At 37.3% G+C, this 24,656-nt stretch overlaps 2 protein-coding genes and 1 long non-coding RNA gene across 5 annotated transcripts in view; 2 read left to right on the top strand and 1 right to left on the bottom strand.

The window, feature by feature from the left end:
- Positions 1 to 17,256, top strand: part of CCNI (cyclin I) — a 36,938-nt gene extending 19,682 nt beyond the window's left edge. For both annotated transcript variants that reach the window (XM_025921445.2, XM_025921446.2), the window contains 5 exons: positions 5,162 to 5,290; positions 8,258 to 8,332; positions 8,486 to 8,626; positions 8,918 to 9,148; positions 15,693 to 17,256. In XM_025921445.2, coding sequence (XP_025777230.1) covers positions 5,162 to 5,290; positions 8,258 to 8,332; positions 8,486 to 8,626; positions 8,918 to 9,148; positions 15,693 to 16,142 — 1,026 coding nt within the window. In that variant the 3' untranslated portion in view covers positions 16,143 to 17,256. The remainder of the gene's footprint in view (positions 1 to 5,161; positions 5,291 to 8,257; positions 8,333 to 8,485; positions 8,627 to 8,917; positions 9,149 to 15,692) is intronic.
- A 4,198-nt stretch (positions 17,257 to 21,454) lies between these two features.
- Positions 21,455 to 23,570, top strand: LOC147581914 (uncharacterized). The gene is made up of 2 exons (XR_015250399.1): positions 21,455 to 22,493; positions 23,388 to 23,570. It is a non-coding gene; the product is annotated as an uncharacterized LOC147581914 (long non-coding RNA).
- SEPTIN11 (septin 11) overlaps positions 23,351 to 24,656 on the bottom strand; it is an 89,871-nt gene continuing 88,565 nt past the window's right edge. The window contains exon 10 of one of the 2 annotated variants that reach the window (XM_086704814.1): positions 23,351 to 23,514. In XM_086704814.1, coding sequence (XP_086560940.1) covers positions 23,511 to 23,514 — 4 coding nt within the window. In that variant the 3' untranslated portion in view covers positions 23,351 to 23,510. Of the gene's footprint in view, positions 23,515 to 24,022; positions 24,203 to 24,656 lie in introns of those variants that run through there. The other variant, XM_086704813.1, reaches the window with a different exon arrangement.

Below are 24,656 nucleotides of genomic sequence, written 5' to 3' on the forward strand. Positions count from 1 at the left end.
TTCCTTTCTTCCTTCTGTCCTTCCTTCTGAATGGGATTACTTAGGCACAGAACTTAATTTTTCTAAAGCTATCCTAATAATATTACTGTTTCATAAGTACATGCTTGAATCGATTTGAAAAAGTGATGTTAGTATGACTTCCCTAAGAGTGAGTCTTAAACTGTTACCTTTTGTGAGTTTTTTGTTGTAGTTGTTATTTTTGTTAATTTTGACTAGTGATATTAATACTAGCCATGCAAGAATGCTTTCTTGGCTCTGTTCCCAAATTTTTTTTTTTTTTTTTAAATTAAGTCGACTGTAGTTTCTAATTTTTTTTTTTCAACATTTTTTATTTATTTTTGGGACAGAGAGAGACAGAGCATGAACGGGGGAGGGGCAGAGAGAGAGGGAGACACAGAATCGGAAACAGGCTCCAGGCTCCGAGTCATCAGCCCAGAGCCTGACGCGGGGCTCGAACTCACGAACCGCGAGATCGTGACCTGGCTGAAGTCAGCCGCTTAACCGACTGCGCCCCCCAGGCACCCCCCCCAAATTTTAATATAAGATGTAAAGTCTAAAGATCCTGTTATGATCTCTTTTATAACTAGTTGTATTATACTTGGTTTAAAAATTATATGTAATATTTTGTAAATTTTTTCTGGCATCACTAGAGCATCAGGTATTTTTAGAAGTGGAAAGAACAAAACTAGTATTTTAAGTGCCTTTTGCATTCTGTTTCTACATTTAGTTTTATAGCTACGATATGAAATCTATATAACCATGTTCCCTATGTTACATACTCTTATAGCACATTATGTTCATCTTTTGTGGCACTTCTTACAGTTATATGTTTGTGTTATCTGTTTAATGTCAAAAATACCAAATAAACACACTATGTAATATAATTTATGAGTTAGGGATCTTTTTCTCCTCTATCCCCATTGTGTAGATGTCTGAGCTGAAGGTGGAATTAATGGTGTCTTTGTTCTTTGTTCTTTCACCTCCCTAAAACCTCCCCAGTTCCATCAGATTCTGTCACCATCTGTTTCTCCTTGCATGCATGTATTTCCATGTCATTGATTTGTTTGGATGGCTTGCTTAACATTACTTTTCTGTTTTGGCATTTTATTTTTTTTAATTTTTTTCAACGTTTTTTATTTATTTTTGGGACAGAGAGAGACAGAGCATGAACGGGGGAGGGGCAGAGAGAGAGGGAGACACAGAATCGGAAACAGGCTCCAGGCTCCGAGCCATCAGCCCAGAGCCTGACGTGGGGCTCGGACTCACGGACCGCGAGATCGTGACCTGGCTGAAGTCGGACGCTTAACTGACTGCGCCACCCAGGCGCCCCATGGCATTTTAGATAAAAGCTCATCTTGGTAGGAATTTAATTTCTCTTGAATGCTTAAGTCTCTCCATATACAAGTATCGTGACTGCCTTCATTTGGCTCTCAGGGAGCCCCTAGACCGGAACTAGTTCTTAAAGTAGCACCTGAGACATGAAAAGATGTTCAGCGTCGCTCCTTATCAGGGAAATACAAATCAAAACCACACTCAGGTATCACCTCACGCCAGTCAGAGTGGCCAAAATGAACAAATCAGGAGACTATGGATGCTGGAGAGGATGTGGAGAAACGGGAACCCTCTTGCACTGTTGGTGGGAATGCAAATTGGTGCAGCCGCTCTGGAAAGCAGTGTGGAGGTTCCTCAGAAAATTAAAAATAGACCTACCCTATGACCCAGCAATAGCACTGCTAGGAATTTATCCAAGGGACACAGGAGTACTGATGCATAGGGGCACTTGTACCCCAATGTTCATAGCAGCACTCTCAACAATAGCCAAATTATGGAAAGAGCCTAAATGTCCATCCACTGATGAATGGATAAAGAAATTGTGGTTTATATACACAATGGAATACTACGTGGCAATGAGAAAAAATGAAATATGGCCTTTTGTAGCAACGTGGATGGAACTGGAGAGTGTGATGCTAAGTGAAATAAGCCATACAGAGAAAGACAGATACCATATGGTTTCACTCTTATGTGGATCCTGAGAAACTTAACAGGAACCCATGGGGGAGGGGAAGGAAAAAAAAAAAAAAAGGTTAGAGTGTGAGAGAGCCAAAGCATAAGAGACTGTTGAGAACTGAGAACAAACTAAGGGTTGATAGGGGGTGGGAGGGAGGAGAGGGTGGGTGATGGGTATTGAGGAGGGCACCTTTTGGGATGAGCACTGGGTGTTGTATGGAAACCAATTTGAGAATAAATTTCATATATAAATAAAAAAATAAATAAATAAAGTAGCACCTGAGGGCTCTGTGGAAAATGTTATAACCAGTGACTATGCTAACTGCTTTTTGACTCAGGGCCTAGCTGTCAGTCTGTGTCTGCTTCCTCTCGCCTTTCTCAAGAAGCTACAGCTCCAGATGATAATGTTTTGCCACCCTTTTGAGACTCTTTGAGAGAGAATTGAAGCTCCTGGTTCTAATGGCCTAACTCCAGTTTCCTCTGTCATGTTGGACGATAGTCTGTGCAGGATATAAATTCCCTTGCTACTCTATGCACCCAGAACCTGTCAAGCCCATAGCTTCAGTTTCATGAACTGCCTTATGTTTCTTTTTGATCAGTGGCATTATACCACTGATTCTCAGAGTATCTGTTTCTAGCAGTCTTTTTCACCCACCTTGATTTAATTTGTAAGTCAGAAGAGCTTAACAATAGGTTATTTCCTCTGTGTTAACATCATTCCTATGCTTCAGAGTAAAGTTCACAGGCTTAAAAAAACAGCTCTTTTCCGTGCCTTTAAAATGATCATATTGTTTCCTCACTTTTAAGATGCAGATGTGTTGTTGTCTCTTATAAGAAGCTTTCATTCTACCTCCACACAGGACCAAGTGCCCTTCCAGTATGCTCCCTTATTGCCTCCTACATACCTCTCTTTTTTATGCTAATCATAGTTGATTGATATTTTCTTAAGTTTGCCTCACTATGAGACTTTAAGTTTCAGAGTTTAAATAGGAAGTTTTTTTATTCATCATTGTATTCCCAGGACCTGTCATATCATAGACACTAAATATTTATTAATATGAACTGAATTAAATGTTTTGATTGTCAGATGTTTTCAGATTATTGGTCATAGTTTCAACACCAGTTTGGTGGTGAGATGTTAACATGAGAGGTTGTAAACCATTTTTATCTCATTTTCTTGTCCATATTTCTTGTGTAGTATTCTAGGGTCATTCTTTTTTTTTTTTTAATTTTTTTTTTTTTCAATGTTTATTTATTTTTGGGACAGAGAGATACAGAGCATGAACGGGGGAGGGGCAGAGAGAGAGGGAGACACAGAATCGGAAACAGGCTCCAGGCTCTGAGCCATCAGCCCAGAGCCTGACGCGGGGCTCGAACTCATGGACCGCGAGATCGTGACCTGGCTGAAGTCGGACGCTTAACCGACTCCGCCACCCAGGCGCCCCTAGGGTCATTCTTTATTGACAAAAGGAGTTGACCAGTAGGTAGATATGGCAGTTAATCTTCTAAAATACCAGTTAAAACTGGGTTTAGAGTTAGATGTAAAAATGATAATAAGTGTGATTAGTTGGTTTGACCCACACTAAGAAACACTTTACTATGTTGTGCCAAAGTGAAAAGTGACAGAGAAGTTGGAAAAAAAAATGAGAAATTGGCTAGCCAGTTCAATGGCAGAGATTTTAATGAGCACCAAGTCATGTATTTCTCACAAGACTAAAGAAAGCCAGGAGGAGGGAGAGAGAGAAATTCCAACTTAAACTTGGAGGAGATAAAGTTGTTAAGATATACAGCCCTCTATGTTTTAAAAAAAAAAAAAAAATTTTTTTTAATGTTTATTTATTATTGAGAGACAGAGAGAGACAGAGCATGAGCATAGGAGGGGCAGACAGAGGAGGAGACACAGAATCCAAAGCAGGCTCCAGGCTCTGAGCTGTTACCACAGAGCCCGAAGTGGGGCTCAAATTCACAAACTGCCAAGATCATGACCTGAGCCGAAGTCAGACGCTCAACTGACTCAGCCACCCAGGCACCCCAGCCCTCCATGTTTTAATAGCTCTTAATGTATCTTTCTGTGCTATAAGAATTAATTTCATAAAATTGACCCAGAGTAATCAGGAAAAAGGTTTAAGCTATGACCTCTCTACTTTCTAAGGAATTAGATAAATAATATATTTTAAAAGCTTTCCATGTAAAATGGTTATGATTATAAAGACTGCAGTGCTTTATAACCTGGGTTAAGGATTAAACCTTTACTTGTCTGGAACCCTCACTTACTAAAAATACTTTTTTCCACTAATCACAGTCATTTCTGTACTTTGTTGTGTTTACCTGGCAGAAGTAGTACTTACAGATCTATTTCGTTTATTATAAGTATTAGGTTTTATTTATTTTTTTTTGTGGGGCCTGAAAAACTCAAGGGTAAAGTTATCTAATAATTACTTTAAAGTGTATACCATCTAAAAATTAAGCCTATAAAGCAGTTTAAAATAATATATAGGAAGCATTAACATTATATGTTTGTATAGTAGTATCTCCATTGGTAAATTAGTTCAGGTGATTTTCTCTTCAGTATTCTTCTGTGATCTTTAAATTTGTAATTCATTTGTTGTCACTGGTATCTTTCATTTATTCTTGTTGATTTTAGTTTTAATTTTAATGGGCTATTATCCTATTACCATACTCCATTTGTATTTCCTAAGATGGTTTAATGGCTATTTGCTGCCTTAGAAAGAAATTCCCTGTATTTTCTTATTCTCTAGAATTGGGAAACTTAATTCCAAAGTTACTATCAGTTGATAATAGTGATACCTAAACTTTTAAAGTCTTATATATTCCCTGAACACCTTAGATTAATTGAAGTATAAGTATATGGTGAAATGACATAATGAAGATTATTTAATAAAGAAAAAGAGACTGGTGGATATTGATAATAAATGCTATGATCAGTAAATAACATTTTATCTTCATTCATCTCAAGCTTGATAGATTTTGAGTAAAGTTAACATTTTTAACATCTAAATGTATTCCATTGCATTTGCTAACCTTTTATAAGAGAGAATTCATTCTTGATGGTAACTTGGAACTTCACTTGTTCTCTCTCTCTCTCTCTCTTTTTTTTTTTTTTTCTCTTTCTCTTTTACTTGTTCCCTTATAGAATGTTTCTCCATCCCAGAGAGATGAAGTGATTCAGTGGCTGGCCAAACTCAAGTACCAATTCAACCTTTACCCAGAAACATTTGCTTTGGCTAGCAGTCTTTTGGACAGGTTTTTAGCTACTGTAAAGGTAAATATTTTAGGATACAGTTAAACACAACCTCTTGTTTGAGGGTTTATATGCTAAACCAGGGGCAATTAGTAAACATTCTGGAAAGTGAAAAAGATTGGAAAACCTTCCTGGAAATGGTATATGTGCCTATTAAGACATGATGTTTTTTGCCATTGCTTTAAATTTTTGGAAATATTTCTAATTGTATTCTGTAATTTTCTTTTTGCTACAAGTATTCATAACTTATACTTAACCTGTGAAATTTTTGATTTCCTGATTTTAAATACCGTATATCAGCAGAACGTTGTCTTTTAACACATTGGTGTACTAGAAGTGGACAGTGAACTAGACTAGAAAAGTGTAAGCCTATTGCACATTTTTTTCTTTATTTATTGAATATCCATATTGTGTAGTGTTTTGAAAATATATAAATACATTCTAGAGGCATACATTTGGAGTATAACAAGATGAACAACGTAAAATAAGTTTGTTATATTTTTGTTGAATGACAGCATACAAAAATACATAAAGAAATTTATATTGTCCCTGTTGGTGTAATATATCATTGGCTATATTATGTGAAATTTGTCATAGTAGGCCCTCAATTGATTTAAATCAGAAATACAGCATTCATTTAATGGCAAGGCATGAAAAAGTAGAAGAGTAAATCATTTGTTGTCATTTGTATGCCTAGGAATATGTAAGCTGAGGGAACTACGAATTCAGTGTCGGGGATGCTGTACTCTTTGTTATAAAAAATAGAAGCCAGTGGAAGAATTTGGATGGCCACTCAGTTACCTTTTTATAAAGTTTCACACTTGTACTCTTAAGAGACTTAAAGAATTTTTAATTATAATGATACTAATTGCCTGAAATGTAGGTAATCTGAGATGTCTACTTTTATCTCTGTATCAAGTCCCCCCCCCTCACATTCCCCCTACTATAGCTAACCTCCCTTACAGAGAAAGATAGTGTCCTTTCTTGATTTTTATGTTCTTCACAAATTATTAATAACCTTATTGTAGCTTCTGTCACAGAAAAGGTTCTTACCTTATTATTGAACATTTTAAACAAATTTGGGGGAGTTTCTGGATCAGTGAGAGAATGTTGCCAAGTATAATGTCATTATTTTCATGTTTCTTATTTAATGGGTCCTGTCATGTTATTAGCATAAGATTCTCTTAGATGGTTAATCTGTGTTGAAATATGTATTCATGTTTTAAATAAAAGCAGACCATACAAGGTTGCAGCAATGAATGGAGCCTCAATCCTAGCTGTGCAGAAGAAAATGCTACGTAGCTCTTGAAAAGTATGGACCCTGATGGGGCACCTGACTGGCTCAGTTGGAAGAGTGTGCAGCTCTTGATCTTGGGGTTATGAGTTTGAGCCCTACTTTGGGTGTAGAGATTACTTAAAGAAACTTAAATTTTTTAAACAAGTATGAACCCTGAGCCCTATTTAGCTTCTGAATCTGAATCTCTAGTTGGTGATATCTGGATGTCTGTATTTAAAGAAACAAAACAAACTGCACAGATGATTCTGATGTACATCCAGGAATGAGAACTACTGTTTCTTTAAAAAAAAAAAAATCACACTTGCTATTGGGATTCTTTTTATTATAAAATTTATTGGTGCCCTTGATTTAAGGGTTGCATTACCTAACCTAAAGTTGTTAACTGTTGGGCTCTTCTTTATAGTGAACTCTGATTACCTCAAGGATTTGGTCTGTTGTATACTTGGGGAGATAAGGGAGCCTGGAAAATGGTCTTAGCTACAAGATCTGCCTTCACTTCCTATATCGCTTGTGTGATGTCCCTTAACTGCTGAGACATAATAGACATGACAATATTTTTGGAAGTGCTTTCTAAATCATAATATTCTGATTAATATTAATGGTTGTCTGAAAATGTTGATAGTTTTGAACCAGCTGTTATTTTTCATGTAGGCAGAGGACTAGAAGGTTCTAGACAGTATGCCACTTTAAGGCAGTGGTCACTGGCGTGTTTATTAAATAAGTTAATCAAAGCTGCATCAGGTTACCTGAAGATTTCCATAATTTCACAGGAATGTAATATTTGAGTATAAAATAAATGTCAAAACAGGGCTTATTTATGTTACATAACTTCTATGTCATTCAGTATAATTGGACTTAATTGTCCTGGTTATTTGAAACTGTATTCTGATGCTGGGTTGGCAAACTCTTATACTACCAATAAGATAGAAAGTAGGCCTACCTTGTCATAGATCAGTAAAACAGGCAAATTCAAGCCCTCCTATGTGTGTTAAACCCTTTAGAAAGATTTCCCCCCTACTAATTGATTCTGTATGTATTTAGGAACCTTTCTTATGGAACTTGAATATATGTATATGTATATATGTATATGATGCATATACATATGAATATATGAATATGTATATATGTATATATACACACAATACACACTTGTTTTTGTGGACACTTAATTAGAAAATTTCTATTCATCTGCCAACCTTAATTTTTAAAGCATTTGGAATGTGTTTATAGTCTTTTTTTTTATATTCTTTCGGTTTAATTCTCCTAACGTCTAGTAGTTAGTATTACTGACGTGACAGGTAAAGAGAGTAAGATTAAAATTAGCTCAAAAAATACACACATGTACAAAGAGTTAATTTTTGGAACTTTATTAAATAAAAATTGTCTTCTAAAATTAAATTTTTTTTTGCTGGATAGAAATTTAACTTTAGCTAACTAGCATTGGTTGAATTTTTAGCAATGTAGTATAGTATTTTCATAGAATATAATATGGCTAGGGTTGTGAACTTAAAAAAGTTGGTCCTGGTCTTAGAAAACAATGGGTGGGAATCAGATTAATTATTCCTAGAATTTTGTGCATACTGTCTCACCTGTATATCTAGTTTTGTTTGTTTGTTTTTTTTTTTTAACAAACTCTTACAACTTTTTGAAAAATCACTGAAGTTGCTTTTTTCTCCTCTTCAAAATTTTAGGCCCACCCAAAATACTTGAGTTGTATTGCAATCAGCTGTTTTTTCCTAGCTGCCAAGACTGTTGAGGAGGATGAGGTAAATATTTTCCTTTAAAGATTAGTTATGTCTTTTTCTTGAAAATTTCTCTCCATTTATTAGCTTGCTTTCTATTTATCTGAACAAAAATAGAAAATTAGCTTATTTTTTTCTGTCCTCTTGCCCTGCCGTGTTCCTCTTTGCTTTTGACAGAGAATTCCAGTATTAAAGGTGTTGGCAAGAGACAGTTTCTGTGGATGTTCTTCATCTGAAATTCTGAGGATGGAGAGAATTATTCTGGATAAGTTGAATTGGGATCTTCACACAGCTACGCCATTGGATTTTCTTCACATTGTAAGTATACCTGATTCTCTCAGATTTTTATTTGAATATGTAGTCTTGTTTTAGTAACCTAGAAAGTAGATTGCCCACTCATTTTTTTTTGTTGTTGTGATTTTTAGGAAAAGAAAAATTATAGATAACCAAGGAAAACTGGGAAATTAACATATATGTCAAATTAACATGAAACTAAAACTACAGACTTAAGAAATTGAGTAATACACCTGAGGTTATATCAGTTTCTGTGCATAATTTACCTAAAACTTAAAATAAAACTAGTATGATGTTCTTACGATTTCTTTTCAGTTCCATGCCATTGCAGTGTCAGCTAGGCCTCAGTTACTTTTCAGTTTGCCCAAACTGAGCCCATCTCAACATTTGGCAGTCCTTACCAAGCAACTCCTTCATTGTATGGCCTGCAACCAACTTCTGCAATTCAAAGGATCCATGCTTGCTCTGGCCATGGTTAGTTTGGAAATGGAGAAACTTATTCCTGATTGGCTTCCTCTTACAATTGAACTGCTTCAGAAAGCACAGGTAGGTGCCAATCAAATTAAGTGTTCATTTTAAGTTCATCTCTCATTGGGATACGTAGGGTTGCTAGATGACTATAAAACTAAGAGACATTTCTAATCTTATAATGGCAAACTGCTTTTAAGAGGAGACAAGAGTAAAGTAATACATACTTCAAACTTACGGGCTAGGTGAACTTTCTTCTCTTGTAAAGCTTAGTCTTTTTTTTGCTTCTTTTCAACCCTTCTAAGTTACTTAAATTTTTAAGAATCTTGACAAATTAATAAGAATCTCTATAATATATTGTCCTTTAGTTTTGTACGAAGAACCTTCTTAGCTATATTTGTAGGTTTCACCATAGTACTTCTATACTTCGCTTATTTTGTAAAAATCAAAAACATAAATGGCAAGAAGTTTGCTTTTTAGACAAGCAAATAATTGACTAGAAAGTGAAGTATTTGTACTAGACTTTGTCAAGTAGAAGCTAACTTTCTGAAAGAGGTTTTGTCCTGGTAGTTCCTATTATTGCCTAAAATCAGTCAATCACTTCTATCTGCAAATTGGTATAAAATTTTACAGGCCAGTTAAATTTTTTGTCAACTATCTATATAAAATGTAAGAGTTTTAATGGAGAAAATTCTCAAATGGATAGTTAGTAATGGTACTATATGTTAGCAAATGCTTTGAATAATCTTATGTCACCCAATAGAATGTAAAGTTTAGATCTGCAAACCATACTCCTCTGCCAACTGAGTCCATAAAAGACTTATGAATTCACTTTCCCTTTATATGTCCTTATTTATTCTTATTTGGTAGTAGTTATTCTGATATATTTTATTGGATTTTATTTAGAGAAGAGACTTAAATTCTGAGTTAAAGTAATTATATTTTATAATAAAAAAACTAGTCTTAGCAAAGAGCTTCAGTTATTGAACTAATAAAACTTAGAATACTATTAAAGAAAAATGAGAATAATACTTGAATTTGGCGTTTTGTAAGATGCTTATAATTGATGTCATAGATATGAACTGTAAAAGTTAACAGACATAGAAATACCTCAGTGCTACCTCTTAGCTCTGAAAATTTTAGGCCCTAGTCTGTGAGCAGAGAAGGATTGAGGGTCTTTTCATAAAAGGTTGGTGATCAACACAGTATATTAGCTAGAGGCCCATTCCTCTTTTGTTTTGTTTAGTTTTTAGCATGGGTCAGCTTGTTCTATATCCCTGGGATAGATAGGCATATGATGTTAGTTAGAAACACAGGCTGTTTCTCCTTTACAGGAGAGAAATTTTTTTTTCTTCAATTTTTTTTTTTTTAACGTTTGTTTATTTTTGAGAGAGAGAGAGACAGAGACAGAGCGTGAGCAGGGGAGGGACAGAGAGAGAGGGAGACACAGAATCTGTAGCAGGCTCCAGGCCCTGAGCTGTTTGTCAGCACAGAGCCCGACATGGGGCTCGAACCATGAACTTATGAGATCGTGACCTGAGCTGAAGTCGGACGCTTAACCGATTGAGCCACCCAGGCACCGTGAGATAAGTTCTTCTAGCGTACCTTAGATTGTTATAATTGAAAAGTATTTTTTTCCATTGAAATAAATGCTATAGTGAAAGTAGATTCTAGGAGATAGTTGATATTTAGTGAGAATTTTTAGAAACTATCACAAATCATAGAAGAGAATAGTGTGGTACAGGAAATTTACTTTGCTTATCTATTGTATTGGAAAGTGAAGTTGAATGTTAGTCATTTACATTAGACTATGGAAGTGGGGTATGGGACATTAATAGAAAACCTCTACATTTCATTTTTCATTTTTTTATTGGGACAAATGACATCTTTAAATGCTGTGACTTGATCTCTGTGCTAATTCCCAAAGCTAGTACAGGAAAAGTTGTTATATGAACTGTTACTGTCACAAAGAAAGGACGGACTTTGAAGCATAAATAATAAGAATGTTATAAATAGCATATGTATTCTGTAGCTTTGAGAGTTTGTTTCTAAAAAACACTGGAAAATAAGCTTATCTTATTCTCTTTCATAAGTCTTCTGGTGTTTTGTGTTAAGAAAATGTTCATTGAAACTTGTTCCTTTTTTACTGAAGTAGTATTATAGACTTGGAATTCTTGGAATTTGAAGGGATCTTCTTAGAAATTCCATTCAACTCCTTTATTTTAAATCTGCAGTTCAGGGTACTTGGTACTTTCTCAGAGACCCACAGGACTACTTCGTAAAGGACCAATGCTTTGTCCATACAAACCTTAAAGATTTAGTTCAGTGGTTTTCAGCATTTCTTTTAGAACTGGAATCCTTCCCTTGACTCCAGTAAAATCTTGTACACACACAATCCCAGAATGTAAGGTAGGAAAGTATTTCTTTGTAATATGTATTTGGGGCAGAGAACTGTTGGATGCAGAGTCTGAACATGGCCCCTTCCCTTCTGCATATTGTTTGGATATAGTTTGAAAACCAGTGTTTAATTTTCTTACACATACATAAATAGTTCTATTCCACAAACTTTTACTGGAAAATCTGTGATCTGGGCACTGGGAATACAGTGGTTGTAAAAAAACAAAAAAAAAGGTTCTGCCCCGTGTAGTATTCAAATTCTAATGGAGAAGATAAAAACAATGTCACAGCACTTGAGATTTTGGTACTTGGTCTTAACAGTTCTCTAAAACCAGCTGGGACTGATAGCCAACATATGTGGCCTAAACCTGGTGGATCTGGATTCTTGAAGGCTCAGTGCTATGTTTGCTAAGTTCATTTGTGTTTAGGTAGGAATACGAGGTCTAATATCTTTGTAATTAGATGTGTTCAAATAAATATTCCTCCTGGATTCTTGGGTCTAGTATAGGAAATTTTTGTGGAGTATTGGTGAGACCATGCCAGAATTACTTATAACATGTTTCCCAGTATCCTGGTTTGAGAGGACTGCTGATTTTTATCCTAAATACCTCATGCTGTGTGGGAGCCACTGTCACTGGCTCTGCCTTTGTTCCCTCTGGAATTCAGACAAAGTTTCCCTGGTTTGAAAGGCAAGCCTAGTTGACCTCCCAGTTCCCTCCTAGTTGACCATCCCTGCCTCTTAGCTACATGTTGGTCGCCATTTTGAGATGGCCAAACCTCTTTCTCTTACCCCTTTTTTCATTGCCCTACTTCTGTAGCTGTACTCACATCTTCCTCTTTCTGACTGATGTGGCCCACCTTTGAGAATCTCAGGATGTTAACTTTGCTGAAAGAGTGTGGTGGTCTTCCTAGTCCCTAGCCAAGCAGTAGTCACAGTTGATGTTCTCTCCAGTAGTTTAAAACTAGAGGAGGGAGTTATGTGGTGCCTGGGTGGCTAAGTTGGTTGAGGGTCCAGCTTTTAGCCCGGGTCATGATCTTGTGATTTGTGGGTTGGAGCCTGGTGTCAGGCTCTGTGCTGACAGCTCAGGCCCTGGAGCCTGCTTCAGATTCTGTGTTCTCTCTCTCTCTCTCTCTCTCTCTCTCAAAAAAAAAAAAAAATAAATAATAAAAAAAATAATTTTTTTTTTTTTTTTTTTTTTTTAACTAGAGTAGGGAGTTAAAGAAGCAGGTCTTCCTCACCAGGATCTCCCAGTTCTTCTTTAAGGTGCCTAAGATCAGACTGCTGCAGCAGATGTTTTCAGTCCTTCATGCTGTCCACCAAACATGGGTCCTTCAGAACCTATCATTTATGTGATGGTATTCTTCGCCCCTTTCCCATCTGGATGTCTGCCCTATAATTGCTCCACCTTCCTTGGTGAGCAACATTACAGTTGTGTTTGTTTCCTTAGCAAGCGATACTTAAAAATGTTTACCGTATTTGAAGTCTGTGAACGTAGTCATGAAAAATAACAATAGATGTTCTCTTAACATCCTACAATTAGAATGAGTTCACTTTAAAACAGTTTCATTAGAGGACTTGTCTGGTGTATGAAGTTGTAGTAATTCCAGTTTATGTGCTTGTTTTGTTTCCTCCACTGGATCTCAGCAAGGGTCATACTCTTAAGTAGAACAAATTCAGGTAGTAAATTAGAAGGAATTTCTTTTGATATGTTATTTTGGAAAAAGGATTTAGTTGGATGAAAGAATTCATATAGATGGTATTGATTTGAATAATGTCTTTCTAGCTCTGTCATTTTCTAAAATACAGTTGACTCTTGAACAACACAGGTTTGAACTGCATGGGTCCAGTTATAAATGGATTTTTTTACAGTATGCTTTTATAAATATGTCTTACGATTTCCTTAACATTTTCTTTTCTCCATCTTTATTGTAAGTGTATAATGCATACACAAAATGTGTGCTTATCAACTATTTATGTTATTGGTAAGGCTTCTGGTCAACAGTAGGCTATTAATAAAGTTTTGGGGAGTTGAAAGTTAGATGCAGATTTTCAACTTTGGGGGTTGGTGCCCATAACTGCCCCATGTTGTTCAAGGGTCAACTGTCTAACGTTCTATTAAAATCTATTAATTTTTTCACAGAGAAAGATTATAGTGGCATAGTCTTCCTTTTACTTGAAATACATGTCTTTTTTCAAACCAGTGGCATCTATATGAACTCTACTTTTCAGGATTCTGCTGTGGTATTATGTCCCGTGGCCAAGGCATTAGAGTATTTATGATACTTTTGTGGGCCCCTGAGCATTAGTCATTTGCTAAAGAACAATATTATACTCTAGCCCTTTTTTCACTTCCCAATTTGTGTCTTTCATTTCTGTTACCACTCTTTTGTGGGCTTCTTAAAGCATTGGCTAGGGTACCTCTTTCTTTAAAGAACTTTTAAAGCCCCATTCCTCTTCTGTGTTTTTTGTTCCACTGTTCTTAGCATGACTCAGCTTGTTCTGCATCCCTGAGACATGATAAGCCCTAGCCTATGGTTGTAAGCTTAATAGTTGGGGACTATCTTTAAGTATTATAAATTCTTTTAAGGGAAGAAAAGAAATTCTAAGACTAGTTAATAGTATTTTGCCCTTAAGGTGTTACCTAGTGTCTTTTAAACTAGGAAAAAATTTAGTGAACAAAACGGTAGATATTAAAAGTGGTCATTTTCGTGTATTATTTCTGACAGTTTTAGGCATTTTAACATTTGTACTGTGATAACACCTGCTGTTGATTTCTTCTTTCCACTGATGCTTTCCTGCATAACAAATAATATTCTTACCGATAAAAATAGTATTGTGACCAAATATGTTTCTGTTATCGCAGACCATATTACTTTATTTTCTCTCTGGTATTTCACATAGTTATGCTGTGTACTGCAGGTTACATAGGTATAAATAAGATGTGGTTAAGAAATGTCCAAAAATACTTGTAAAATATACAAGACTAGAAAGTGACCCTGATAGTTAATAGTTTAAATAGGCTTCCTGGAGGTGGTGGCAGTTAGCAGGTCTGGATGGAATTGGTAATCCAGTTTTAACAGGTAGAAACAGGATGAGCAAGGATAAAGTAAGAAAGGGCAAGATTTACACAGAATAGAGAAAGCAGGCCTGTTTGGCAGAAATTGGGATAAGTCAGGGAATAAGACTGAAAAAGAGGGTTGGGGTCAGATTGTAGAGAGCCTTTATACCAAGCTAAAGAGGTTAGCTTATTTCTGGTAGGCATTGGGGTGCCGCTAAAAAAATTGAATAGGGGAAGAAATGTATGTTGCCTAGAGGAAGATTATTTTAACTAGAGCTATAATTACAGGGAAAGGAGGACAGAGAGACTAATTGGACTCCTTGAAAGCCTCCTATTACAGTCACTGTGCTAGAAGAGAAAGTTTGGGAATAGAAATGAATATGATACAATGGCTGCCTTTTGGGGGCTTATAGTCTGTAATGGAAAAAGTAAATGTTTAATGGATTATTTTAATACGATGTGGTGTATAATGACAGGTTGAAATAGATATAGATGGCCCTGGAATTTGGGTGTGTGGTGGCAAGAGGAGTTAAGGGTAGCTTCAGAAAGGATACCTGAACTATCCTGAAGGTTAAGAAGAAATTAGTCAAACCCCAAATTAAAAACATTTCTTCTTAAAGTTGTCAAGCCTGCTAATTTCTACAAAAATATAATTTGTCAGAAGTTCTCATTTGCTGTTTTAAACAAAATACTTAAATTGTTCTAAATTCTTAGCTAGATGATCTTCCCCATCCCTTGCTTAAATTTTTTTGTGCCTCTGGTTTTTTCCTTAAATTTTTAATGAATTTTATGTTTATCTGTTCCTTGGTCCTCATGAAGAGATTGGAAGTGGCAGAGGGTGGAGTGAAGGGCCCTGTAGACAAGAGGAATACACTGGACAAGACTGGACATTGCATATACACAGTGAACAAAAGAGAATAGTTTCTGTTTTCATGAAGATGTTGCATATAATTGCAGTTACAGAATTAAAGTTCCAAAGAGACTTCCATTAGAAGTACAGATTTGGTCATAATCCCTAAGAAGATGATGGGTAGACTGGAGGAATAGCTGAATTTCAAGTAGATGTGGGGAGAGACAAAGCTGGGGAGGACAGAGGGCGCAGTGAGGAAAAGCTGCCAGCATATTAATTAAATGATCAACCTTTGTTTTTTTTTTTCCTGGCCCAGATGGCTAGCTCCCAGCTGATCCACTGTCGGGAGCTTGTGGCACATCACCTTTCTTCTCTGCAGTCTTCCCTGCCTCTAAATTCCGTTTATGTCTACCGTCCCCTCAAGCACACCCTGGTGACCTGTGACAAAGGAGTGTTCAGATTACATCCCTCCTCTGTCCCAGGCCCAGATTTAGATTTCTCCAAGGACAACAGCAAACCAGAAGTGCCAGTCAGAGGTGCAGCAGCCTTCTACCATCATCTCCCAGCTGCCAGTGGGTGCAAGCATACCTCTGCTAAACGCAAAGTAGAGGAAATGGAAGTGGATGACTTCTATGATGGAATCAAACGGCTCTATAATGAAGATAATGCTTCAGAAAGTGTGGGTTCTGTTTGTGGCACTGATCTGTCAAGGCAAGAGGGACATGCTTCTCCTTGTCCACCTTTGCAGCCAGTTTCTGTCATGTAGCTTCAAGTGTTACCTTCAAGTGCAAACTAAGGCAGACTACTCTGGGAATTAGGAACATGGAAAACCAGGAAAGGTTCTATAAAGTTATATACCTTATCAGGCCGATTTGAAGTGAGCCAGAAAAAAACCCATTTACTTGGGTAGCAAATTATAATCAACATTATTTAAGCATTTAAAGACCAAAAAAGTTAGAAACTTCAAAAAAGATCAAATTTTCTTTTTAAGTTAAATTTTTTTTAGTATTTGTCAGTTTCATTCTTTTCTCTGCTAAGATGTAATGGAGATTGACCCCATGTCAAAAATTTATATTCAAGTGTTTTAAGTTCCAAAATTCATAGCTAGCACACTCTGTCACCAGCATCCTGATTTAATTTTCCTCATTTTTGCTTGCTTGTTTATTGAATACTAAATGAACTTTATGCATGTTGATCTATAGCCTGACTTCCACTGATTAGGAAACCCTCAAAATTATTTTTTAGCAATTTAGTGAATAAATTCATTTCAGTGTGACAGCCATGTTTGATCCATGATTCAAATTAATCCCAAAAGGGTACTTTAAAATTGCCCCATATGAATGAGAAGTGGTAATAGAAAAAGGACTGACATTACCACATTGATTTTGTGTTTCTTATTTCAATTCCTGGAGTCTGGAAACAAAATTATTGTTTTATTTTTGTTTTTCTTAAGTTGAAGCTTAAAAGTGGCATGTAATTAGGATATGGTTAGATTTGTTGAAAGCATTTTTGAAATTTATATAAAAGAATTTGTGATAAAGTTAATGTATCCAGGTGCTCACCAAAGAAACATGTACCAACTAAGATTTTTTTTTTTTTGGTAACTGATCAGTTTTCATTCATTTGTAATCAGTAGGAGAGACTGTCTGGATGTCGGGGCAGCTCTATGATTTGGGTCTATAACATGTAATAACTGAATTCAGTGCCCTAGATTTATGTTAAGCTATTAGGATTTTCTTGATGGAAGTTATTCACCCTCCCTGTATTTCTCTTAATGACTTTTGGATCCTCAGCTCCCTGTTCAGTCTGAAGAAGGTATTGCAGTCAGAACCATGTGCTGATGATAAAAAGCCTCTGGTAGCAATAAAAGTTGTCCTTAACCTTTGTATCTTTAACTTTTTTTCTGCTTGTGAAGAGGTACAAGTTCCTGATTGCTTAGACACTGGTATTGGGATAAAAATCCCAAATATATGCTCACAGAAAATAAAACAGGATTTAAATGTGACTGAGGAATGTAGGTTTTGACGTAAAGAATTTTTCTATTATCTCTTTTTCTTACCTTCCAAATAGTAAATTTTCATTTGATGGAATGGTTTGTGAGAGCACCCATGTCTGGATGACATCATTTTTAGCCCACTGGTTTCATTCTGTTTAGCAGAGCAAGAGTATTCTTAGGTCACCACTTGACTTCTTTGAAATTACTAAGGTTTGACTGCCTGCACAACCTTGCAATCCATTCAAATGGGAAACTTTTACTTCCGTGTAAGTACAGGCAGTGGGAGGGAAGTTTTAAAAACATGAACTATTTATGGGTGAAGATAGCAAGAGATTGGCTTTGTAGATACACATTGTAAAAAATCACTTACCCTAATTTTCATCTGGTCTGTTAATTCTCCTGCATTGGGGAGCTCTAAGAAATTTACAACTACACATGTTCACCATTTCTGTTAAATAAATGGCACTTAATCCCCCCTACCTCCATTTAACAGATGTTCAAACTAGGGATGAAACTGAGTCTAACATTAGAATATTTCTAGTCCAGCCACTACAGATTGAATATAAGAGGGCAATAAGATTTTAATTAGTTGACTTTGAGGTTTTCTAATCTTACCAAAAACTGATAAATCAGTTTGGAACATAGTATTGTTTCTAAAAAAAAAAAAGTGTTTTTTAAAATATTTTGGAGAGAGAGTGCACACAAGCAGGACAGCAGAGAGAGAGGGAGACACAGAATTCAAAGCAGGCTACAGGCTCTGAGCCGTCAGCACAGAGCCCAACGTGGGGCTCGAACTCATGAATCGAGAGATCATAAACTGAGCCAAAGTCAGACACTTAACTGACTGAGCCACCCAGGTGCCCCAGAACATGGTAGTTCTGGAAAACTGAGTTGGGATGGTTGGGCTGCCAGCTTTCATGCTTCAAAGCTATTTAGCCCATAGTTCAATTAAATGAAGGTACTTAGGGGACCAGACCTTCCTGAGCACCCTTTTCAGTTCACTGTTCCAGAGACCTGAGCTACCATGGGTTCTTGGCTCTGAGGAGCCTAAACTCATGGATCGAGACAGAAAAAGCACAATATTCTTGAACAGCATGGAGTTTTTCATTGAATATGTTCCTGCTCATTACTCTGTCCCGAGTTACTTGTCTTAAATCTTGGCATCACATCACAAATTATTCTTTCAGTATTTGGAAACTTGAGTTTTATGGGTAATTGGTATCTCCACGTGGTTAGAAAGCCTATCATTCCATGAAACCTCCACAAAGGCAAGGGAATAAATAGGTATAAATTATCCAATCTTTCATTTAACAGAAAAAGTTAAAGTGAATGCTCTACCTCTTGAAATTCAGACTATAGCGAAGAAGCTATTTTTTGTTCAATTTGAGAGTATAAAGTTATCTGTGGAGAATTGAATGTTTTTTCCACAGATGATGTATTAGTGTGGGGGAGGGGGAAGGCTGGGAATGGGGAGTGTTCCCAAATGCCAGTAAAAAGGTAAAACCAATTTGCCTCAAGTGTTGCTGACACTGCCTTTGGTTTGAAGGAAGCTAGAGCATAGCTCTTCACTCAGTTGAGCTGATGAGACGGAGCTTAACATCTCCACTGTTGGAATTAAGACATTGGTGTCTGTCCCCCAGGTAGTATTTATTTTCTTCTGTTAGAAACAACATATGTGTGTCCACTGTACTCTACATACCTGGATTTTCAAGCTTCCTAATTTACTCATTCTGGAGTTCCTGAAATAAGAAAGTAAGTCGTGCTTGAACATTACTGCCCAGAGCAACACTGGCCTTTCACTTAATGTGACTGCTGATGCTAGGCCAACATGGTAAGGAGCTTGTCTTTGTCCTAAAGGTAGTTTGTACATTTTCAGGTGGAAAGGGAAGATACTATGCCAGATGGTCTCACAACCATCCTGAAAACTCCTACCCCTGGTCTGCATTAGCAAGTTGAGGGTTAGAGAATTATCTAATGCCACATAGCTAAGAATTAATAAGGCTCAATTTCTAACTCAAACCTTTGCCCTTTATATTTGATAACACAAAGCGTTGTCTAATGTAATTACTTCTGAAACCTCAAAATTCTTGAAATTAGCCTTTAAATTGTTAATAGAATGTCTCCTCTTCCTGTTATTAAATGTTTTGAGCTTTGGCCACTAGGTGGTGCCTCAAGGAAAATAAAACATCTTTTTAAGTATCTGGGAGAAATTGAGTCACTTGGGCTGACTGTAGGAGAGTGAGGAGTTGAACACTTGTCTCTTGTTAAACATTAACATCATTTGCAGTTATAAATTCACATTTAAGCACAGGAGACCTGTGTATGTATCTGGGACTGAGGGGAAATGCCCAAGATCTGCCATGGTATGGTGCAGATTGTGACGACAGATCTCCTACCAAAATCAGAAACAAAACCAGTTTTACAAAACTAATCATAATTTTTGTCAGTTGTCTAGTCGTGCAAAATAACCTAGAAATGCGATTGAGAATACTTGAAAATAGCCAACCCCCCAAATCTTGCTGGATTTGACCAAATTCATTAAGACAGAAAAGATGAAGTACATGCTTATATAGCATAGATTGCATCAAGGAATTAAAGCTTTCACTCACCATGAGTTTATGGGTTCTATGATGTACCAATATGCCTAAGACCCAGGTGTAGGATAGAGACCTCTTGTCTTGCAAGCCCTTTATTATTGAAAAGTGTAATAAGAGTTAACCAAGAATATCTTACCAGAGAAATTTGGGCAGCGCTCACAATTCATTTTTAGTTTCCAGGAGCTTCTGAGTTAAGGGTGAACTGGGAAAAACCTCTCCCTTTGTCTTGACTATAAAGTACAATCTTCATAGCCTATCAAATGCCAGAAGTGTTGATCTTAATGTGTTACACAACAGCAGAGTAGCAGAAAAGTATAGGCCCGGTGAACTGGTTTCTCATTTCTCAGAAACAGCTTATTTTGTTAGGAAAGAGGCCACTCCAGACTGAAGGGCAACCTTAAGCAATCAATGAAAAGCAATCTGGGCAAGGTGGGGGAGAGGGCTTTTGCTTTTCAGAATACAATGTCTTTAAGCAATTTAGCATTGAAAGGGCTTACCTTTTGCTCCAAAAACTTGCTGTGTTCATAAGATATACAGAGACAAGTGCAATTCATAGTGTTTGGCTACATTCCCAGCATCTAATGTAGGCCTGGTACAGTATAGAGAATAAAGTGTTTGTAAAGAGAGAGAGGGACAGGGTGGGGAAGGTGGGTGGATGGATGTGAATAAAGGGCAGGAGTGCTAGAATTGCGCCTTCACAGTTCTAAGAGCATTGGGCAGAGAATGCATGGTTAAGTTGGACTCTTTGAACAATTATTATTCTGCACTACCCCATACACACTTTTGGTTTTTGTTTGTTTTAAATGTGGGACAGGGACCAGCCTCATTATAATAGCCTCTGCCTCCTCTGATCTAGGTGCTGTAATTTTGAAAGTTTCTACATGGACCAAAGTGCCATTCAACTCACAGCACTGCAAGTAACTGATTTGAGGCAGATGTTAGATCTTCATTTGTGCTTCAACAATATTCCACTGACAGCCAAGAGATCTCATTTCTGTATAGCTACTTGTCAGGTTAGGAAGGTTGGGAAGGGAGGTGAGTCGATATCTAGGCTCACAATTCATCTTTTCTTCTTGTAGTGCAACTATGCAAAACTACAATTAGTCTTTTCAAATCAACACATTAAATCCCTTCGATAGCCAAGGGGGTTTCAGCTACTTGCTAGAGACTGATCTGAAAGCCAGATGGTACCAGTCACAAGGACTAAATGCCATGGTCTTAAGAACTCAAGTGCAAGGATCTTCAAAGGGATCCACAATGATACCACTGTCTGTCTCCAGGGTGGAAAGGACAGTCATCTGCAAAGCAAAAGGTTTGGTGTAGAAACAGCATTGAAATACAGTGAAGGTTCTGTAGTTTTTCAGACATCCAGAACGGTTTACTTATAAGCTAGGCCAATAGGCAAAAACCCATCAATAACTAAGAAGGAAGTTTCATTTGGTAGATACAGTGGATTGGCGGGGTGGGGGGTGGGGGGGGGGGGAGGGAGTTTGGCCTAGCATATTGGGAAGATGAGTTAATTTTTTTTCCGCTCCAGCTCAGCAAATACTGATTCAGAAGATCTCTCCTTTATACATGCGCCAATCTCAAGTAGACCATCTAGACTACACTTGTAGCAAGCAAGAAGGCAATCTGAAATCAAGTAATATTTTTAAAAAGACCAAATGAAAAATAAAAAGCCCATTACCAATGGAAATCCGTTCAGTTGGCTCAGTTCTTGCTTTTCTTTTCGACAATCTAGCTAGGGATAAGCAAATGATTTTTATTATTGATGATAATTAGTCCTGGGATGGTTTCACATCTCTTCACTGGTCAGCCAGGAGAACTTGAGAACCTATCAGTTTTTTCAACACCTGAGAAAAGGAACCACCTGAAGTAAAACTCCAAATCAATGGAGAGGACAGCACACTTGACCGGTGGCATCTGGTCAGCTTTCCCTAGGTCACTGAACAGAAGCTAACCTATTGTAATAACTTGTTCCCCCACGTTTCCTCTAACCTGGCCAAAATGGGAGAAAAAAGGGAATAGCAACAATAGACTGTACATTTCTCTACTTAAAAAAAAACTACTACCTGCTTGGATTTTTAAATATTGCTCAAAAAAAGGTCTTTACCAGCTGATGCAGAATTCATTTTTAACATGACTGATGGGGTTAAATTCATATCAAAATATTAAAAATAAATCTCATTACTGTTCTTAGTACGTACATGGTTCCACATAATAGGGTGTTTGTGTTTAACTTACAAAACTGATAGGTCATGCTCTGGTATCAGTTAAGGAGTTGCCACCTACCCTTCCACCCCTAAACCACTGGTGACATCACTAGCAGATTTATATGTTTACAGATTATAATGTAATATGGAGGGGATAGCTCTTGACATATTTTGATCATTTAATCAGATGAATTTGACTTTATTGCATTTAATTACAGTATCTTTCTAAGAAAGCCTCTCACCAGTGTGCTCATCCAATTGCTCTAAAGAAACCTCTTTCCAAGAAGCAAATGATTCAAATGATTTAAGAGGTAGGGACTGTTGTTTCATTTCACCACAGAAGCACGTGTTACCATTCTTAAATGGAGGAGAACACTCCCAAGTGCAACCCGTGCCACCAATAGTATTTTCATGGTCCTCCTAACATGGGGCTGAAAAGTGATGGAAATAAGCAAAGACTAGATATAGACAAGTAATGAAATTATAAGGTAACTTAAATGCATGTTCGTGCTCTAGAACAGAAATGACTTTAGAAGTTGTCCCTTGATTAGGAAAAGTGCCCCCAATAGGTGGCTGCTAATACAGTAATCTAGCCCTTCCATCTCTCCAGCCCTTCACAATTGGGTCAGCATTAGAAACCACAGCCTCAACTGGCAGAAGTGTGTGTCTGCAGTTTGGGTGTACTTTAAGTGAATTCTAGCAAACTTTTTTCCACAGACATGGTAGAGAAAGCCACCTGGGTAACTGAGAAGACAATGTGATCAGAACCATTGTATTGAAGCGATTGTCTGGGACAGCTTTATAGTTTGTTGGGGTTTGGTCCCATGATCTGGGACACAAAAAACTCTGGAAACAAGGTAAAGCAGAGGTTCACAGTACATAGAAAGGCAGGGATGGGCCAGAAAGTTATTTTAAGGTACCTTAAAGTATAAAGTGAGTCCCAGAGGCAGAAAAGTCCTCTACCCAACACTGGCACGTTTTAAACATGATTAAGACTTGTAGGTCATAACCCCAGTGACAGCAGAGGGATCTTTTGGTTGTATCTGAGATGACAGATTCTTAACCAGAATTCTGTGACTTAAACTTCACTTAAATTTCCCCTTGAACTTAAAACTGGCATAATTTTGATACCAAACTAAGTTTGAATAACCAATACATAAAACAGAACTGGCTAACTGGATTTTTTTTTTTTTTTTCCAAAACAGAATCCCAAACCCAAAACAACTCTTATAAGGGATGCAGATAACAGAAAAAGAGTTAAATAAAACAACAATGGTTCCTGAATTTAAAGGAAGGATGCCCACTTCTCTCTCTCAAGAGGCAGATGGTCAGCTGAAAAATAAAAACATTGCATCAATAGAACACTCCGAATAAAAAAATTGTAGCCATCTCTGTTCATGCAATATCAAATGTTAAAAAAAAAAAAAAAAAAAAAAAAAAATCCCAAACGCGAAAACAACTCATAAAACTAACAAAAGGAAGGAGAATGTTGCCCGGATCTTATGACCTGATTGATGGTTGAGGGTCCTGATGGGGCTGTTCAGAATGTTGCTCATGGGACAGAGAGGTCTGGAGTTAACATGAAATCAAGTTTGCGGACCCTGGAGGCGGTGACCACCTCAGAGTAGGGTACACGCTGTCTTCAGTCCGTGAGTTCTCAGATCAGCAGCTTCAAGAACATGACAGCTAAGCAAGAGGATTCCAACACATGGCTATCTTGGGTCTTGGCCCAAGTTCTTTTTTTCACTCAATTTCCTTTTAAGTACTATTGAGTATTCCTGTTTTTGGTAGTGATGAGTCACTTTAGTAACCACTATGGGCAGTGGTTTGTAAACAGACATTGACAAGTACAAACAGCAATGCAATATTTGACCCAGACTTTAAAAGAATAGGAGGCGATGGTGGAAATGAGGTAACTCTTCCCCAACACGTGTGAACAGACAGCTCCTGCTCTTCTAATGCTCTATGTCCATTAGGAGAGAGTAGGGCTTGTCAACAGGATGGTTACATAAAGAAGAAGCTACAGAAGAGAAAAAAGAAAGATTCAGATTCAAATTTGATTCTTAAAGTCTTAAAAAATAAAAAAAAAAAAAGGAGGGGCTTTTCTACAACTGTGAAAGAACAGCAGTGTATCAGTTACAGGGATGACTTCCCGGAGCACAGCTGGGGCTGAGCAGCCCAGCAGCGGTAGCACCAGAGGCCAGGGAAGAAGAGGAGAACTCGGCTTGGCCCGGAGGCGGTGCGGTGCCAGGAACACCAATCAGGACAGAAGGGAATGGGAATGGGGGAGAAAGGGTAGCAGAGACCATATGTGAAATACAGGATGCCACATGGCAAGTATCTGGGAGGAGCTGGAGCCGTGCAGATGGTAGCATTTGAAATCCACCAGACAAGGCAGGAAAGCAGGAGACTCTTTCATCCCTACTTCTTTTGCCCAACATAATAACCATGTGTACATATGCATACCAAACACT

Source organism: Puma concolor, chromosome B1 (assembly GCF_028749965.1).
Source record: "Puma concolor isolate L17-30 chromosome B1, mPumCon1.1.hap2, whole genome shotgun sequence".
Taxonomy (NCBI): domain Eukaryota; kingdom Metazoa; phylum Chordata; class Mammalia; order Carnivora; family Felidae; genus Puma; species Puma concolor.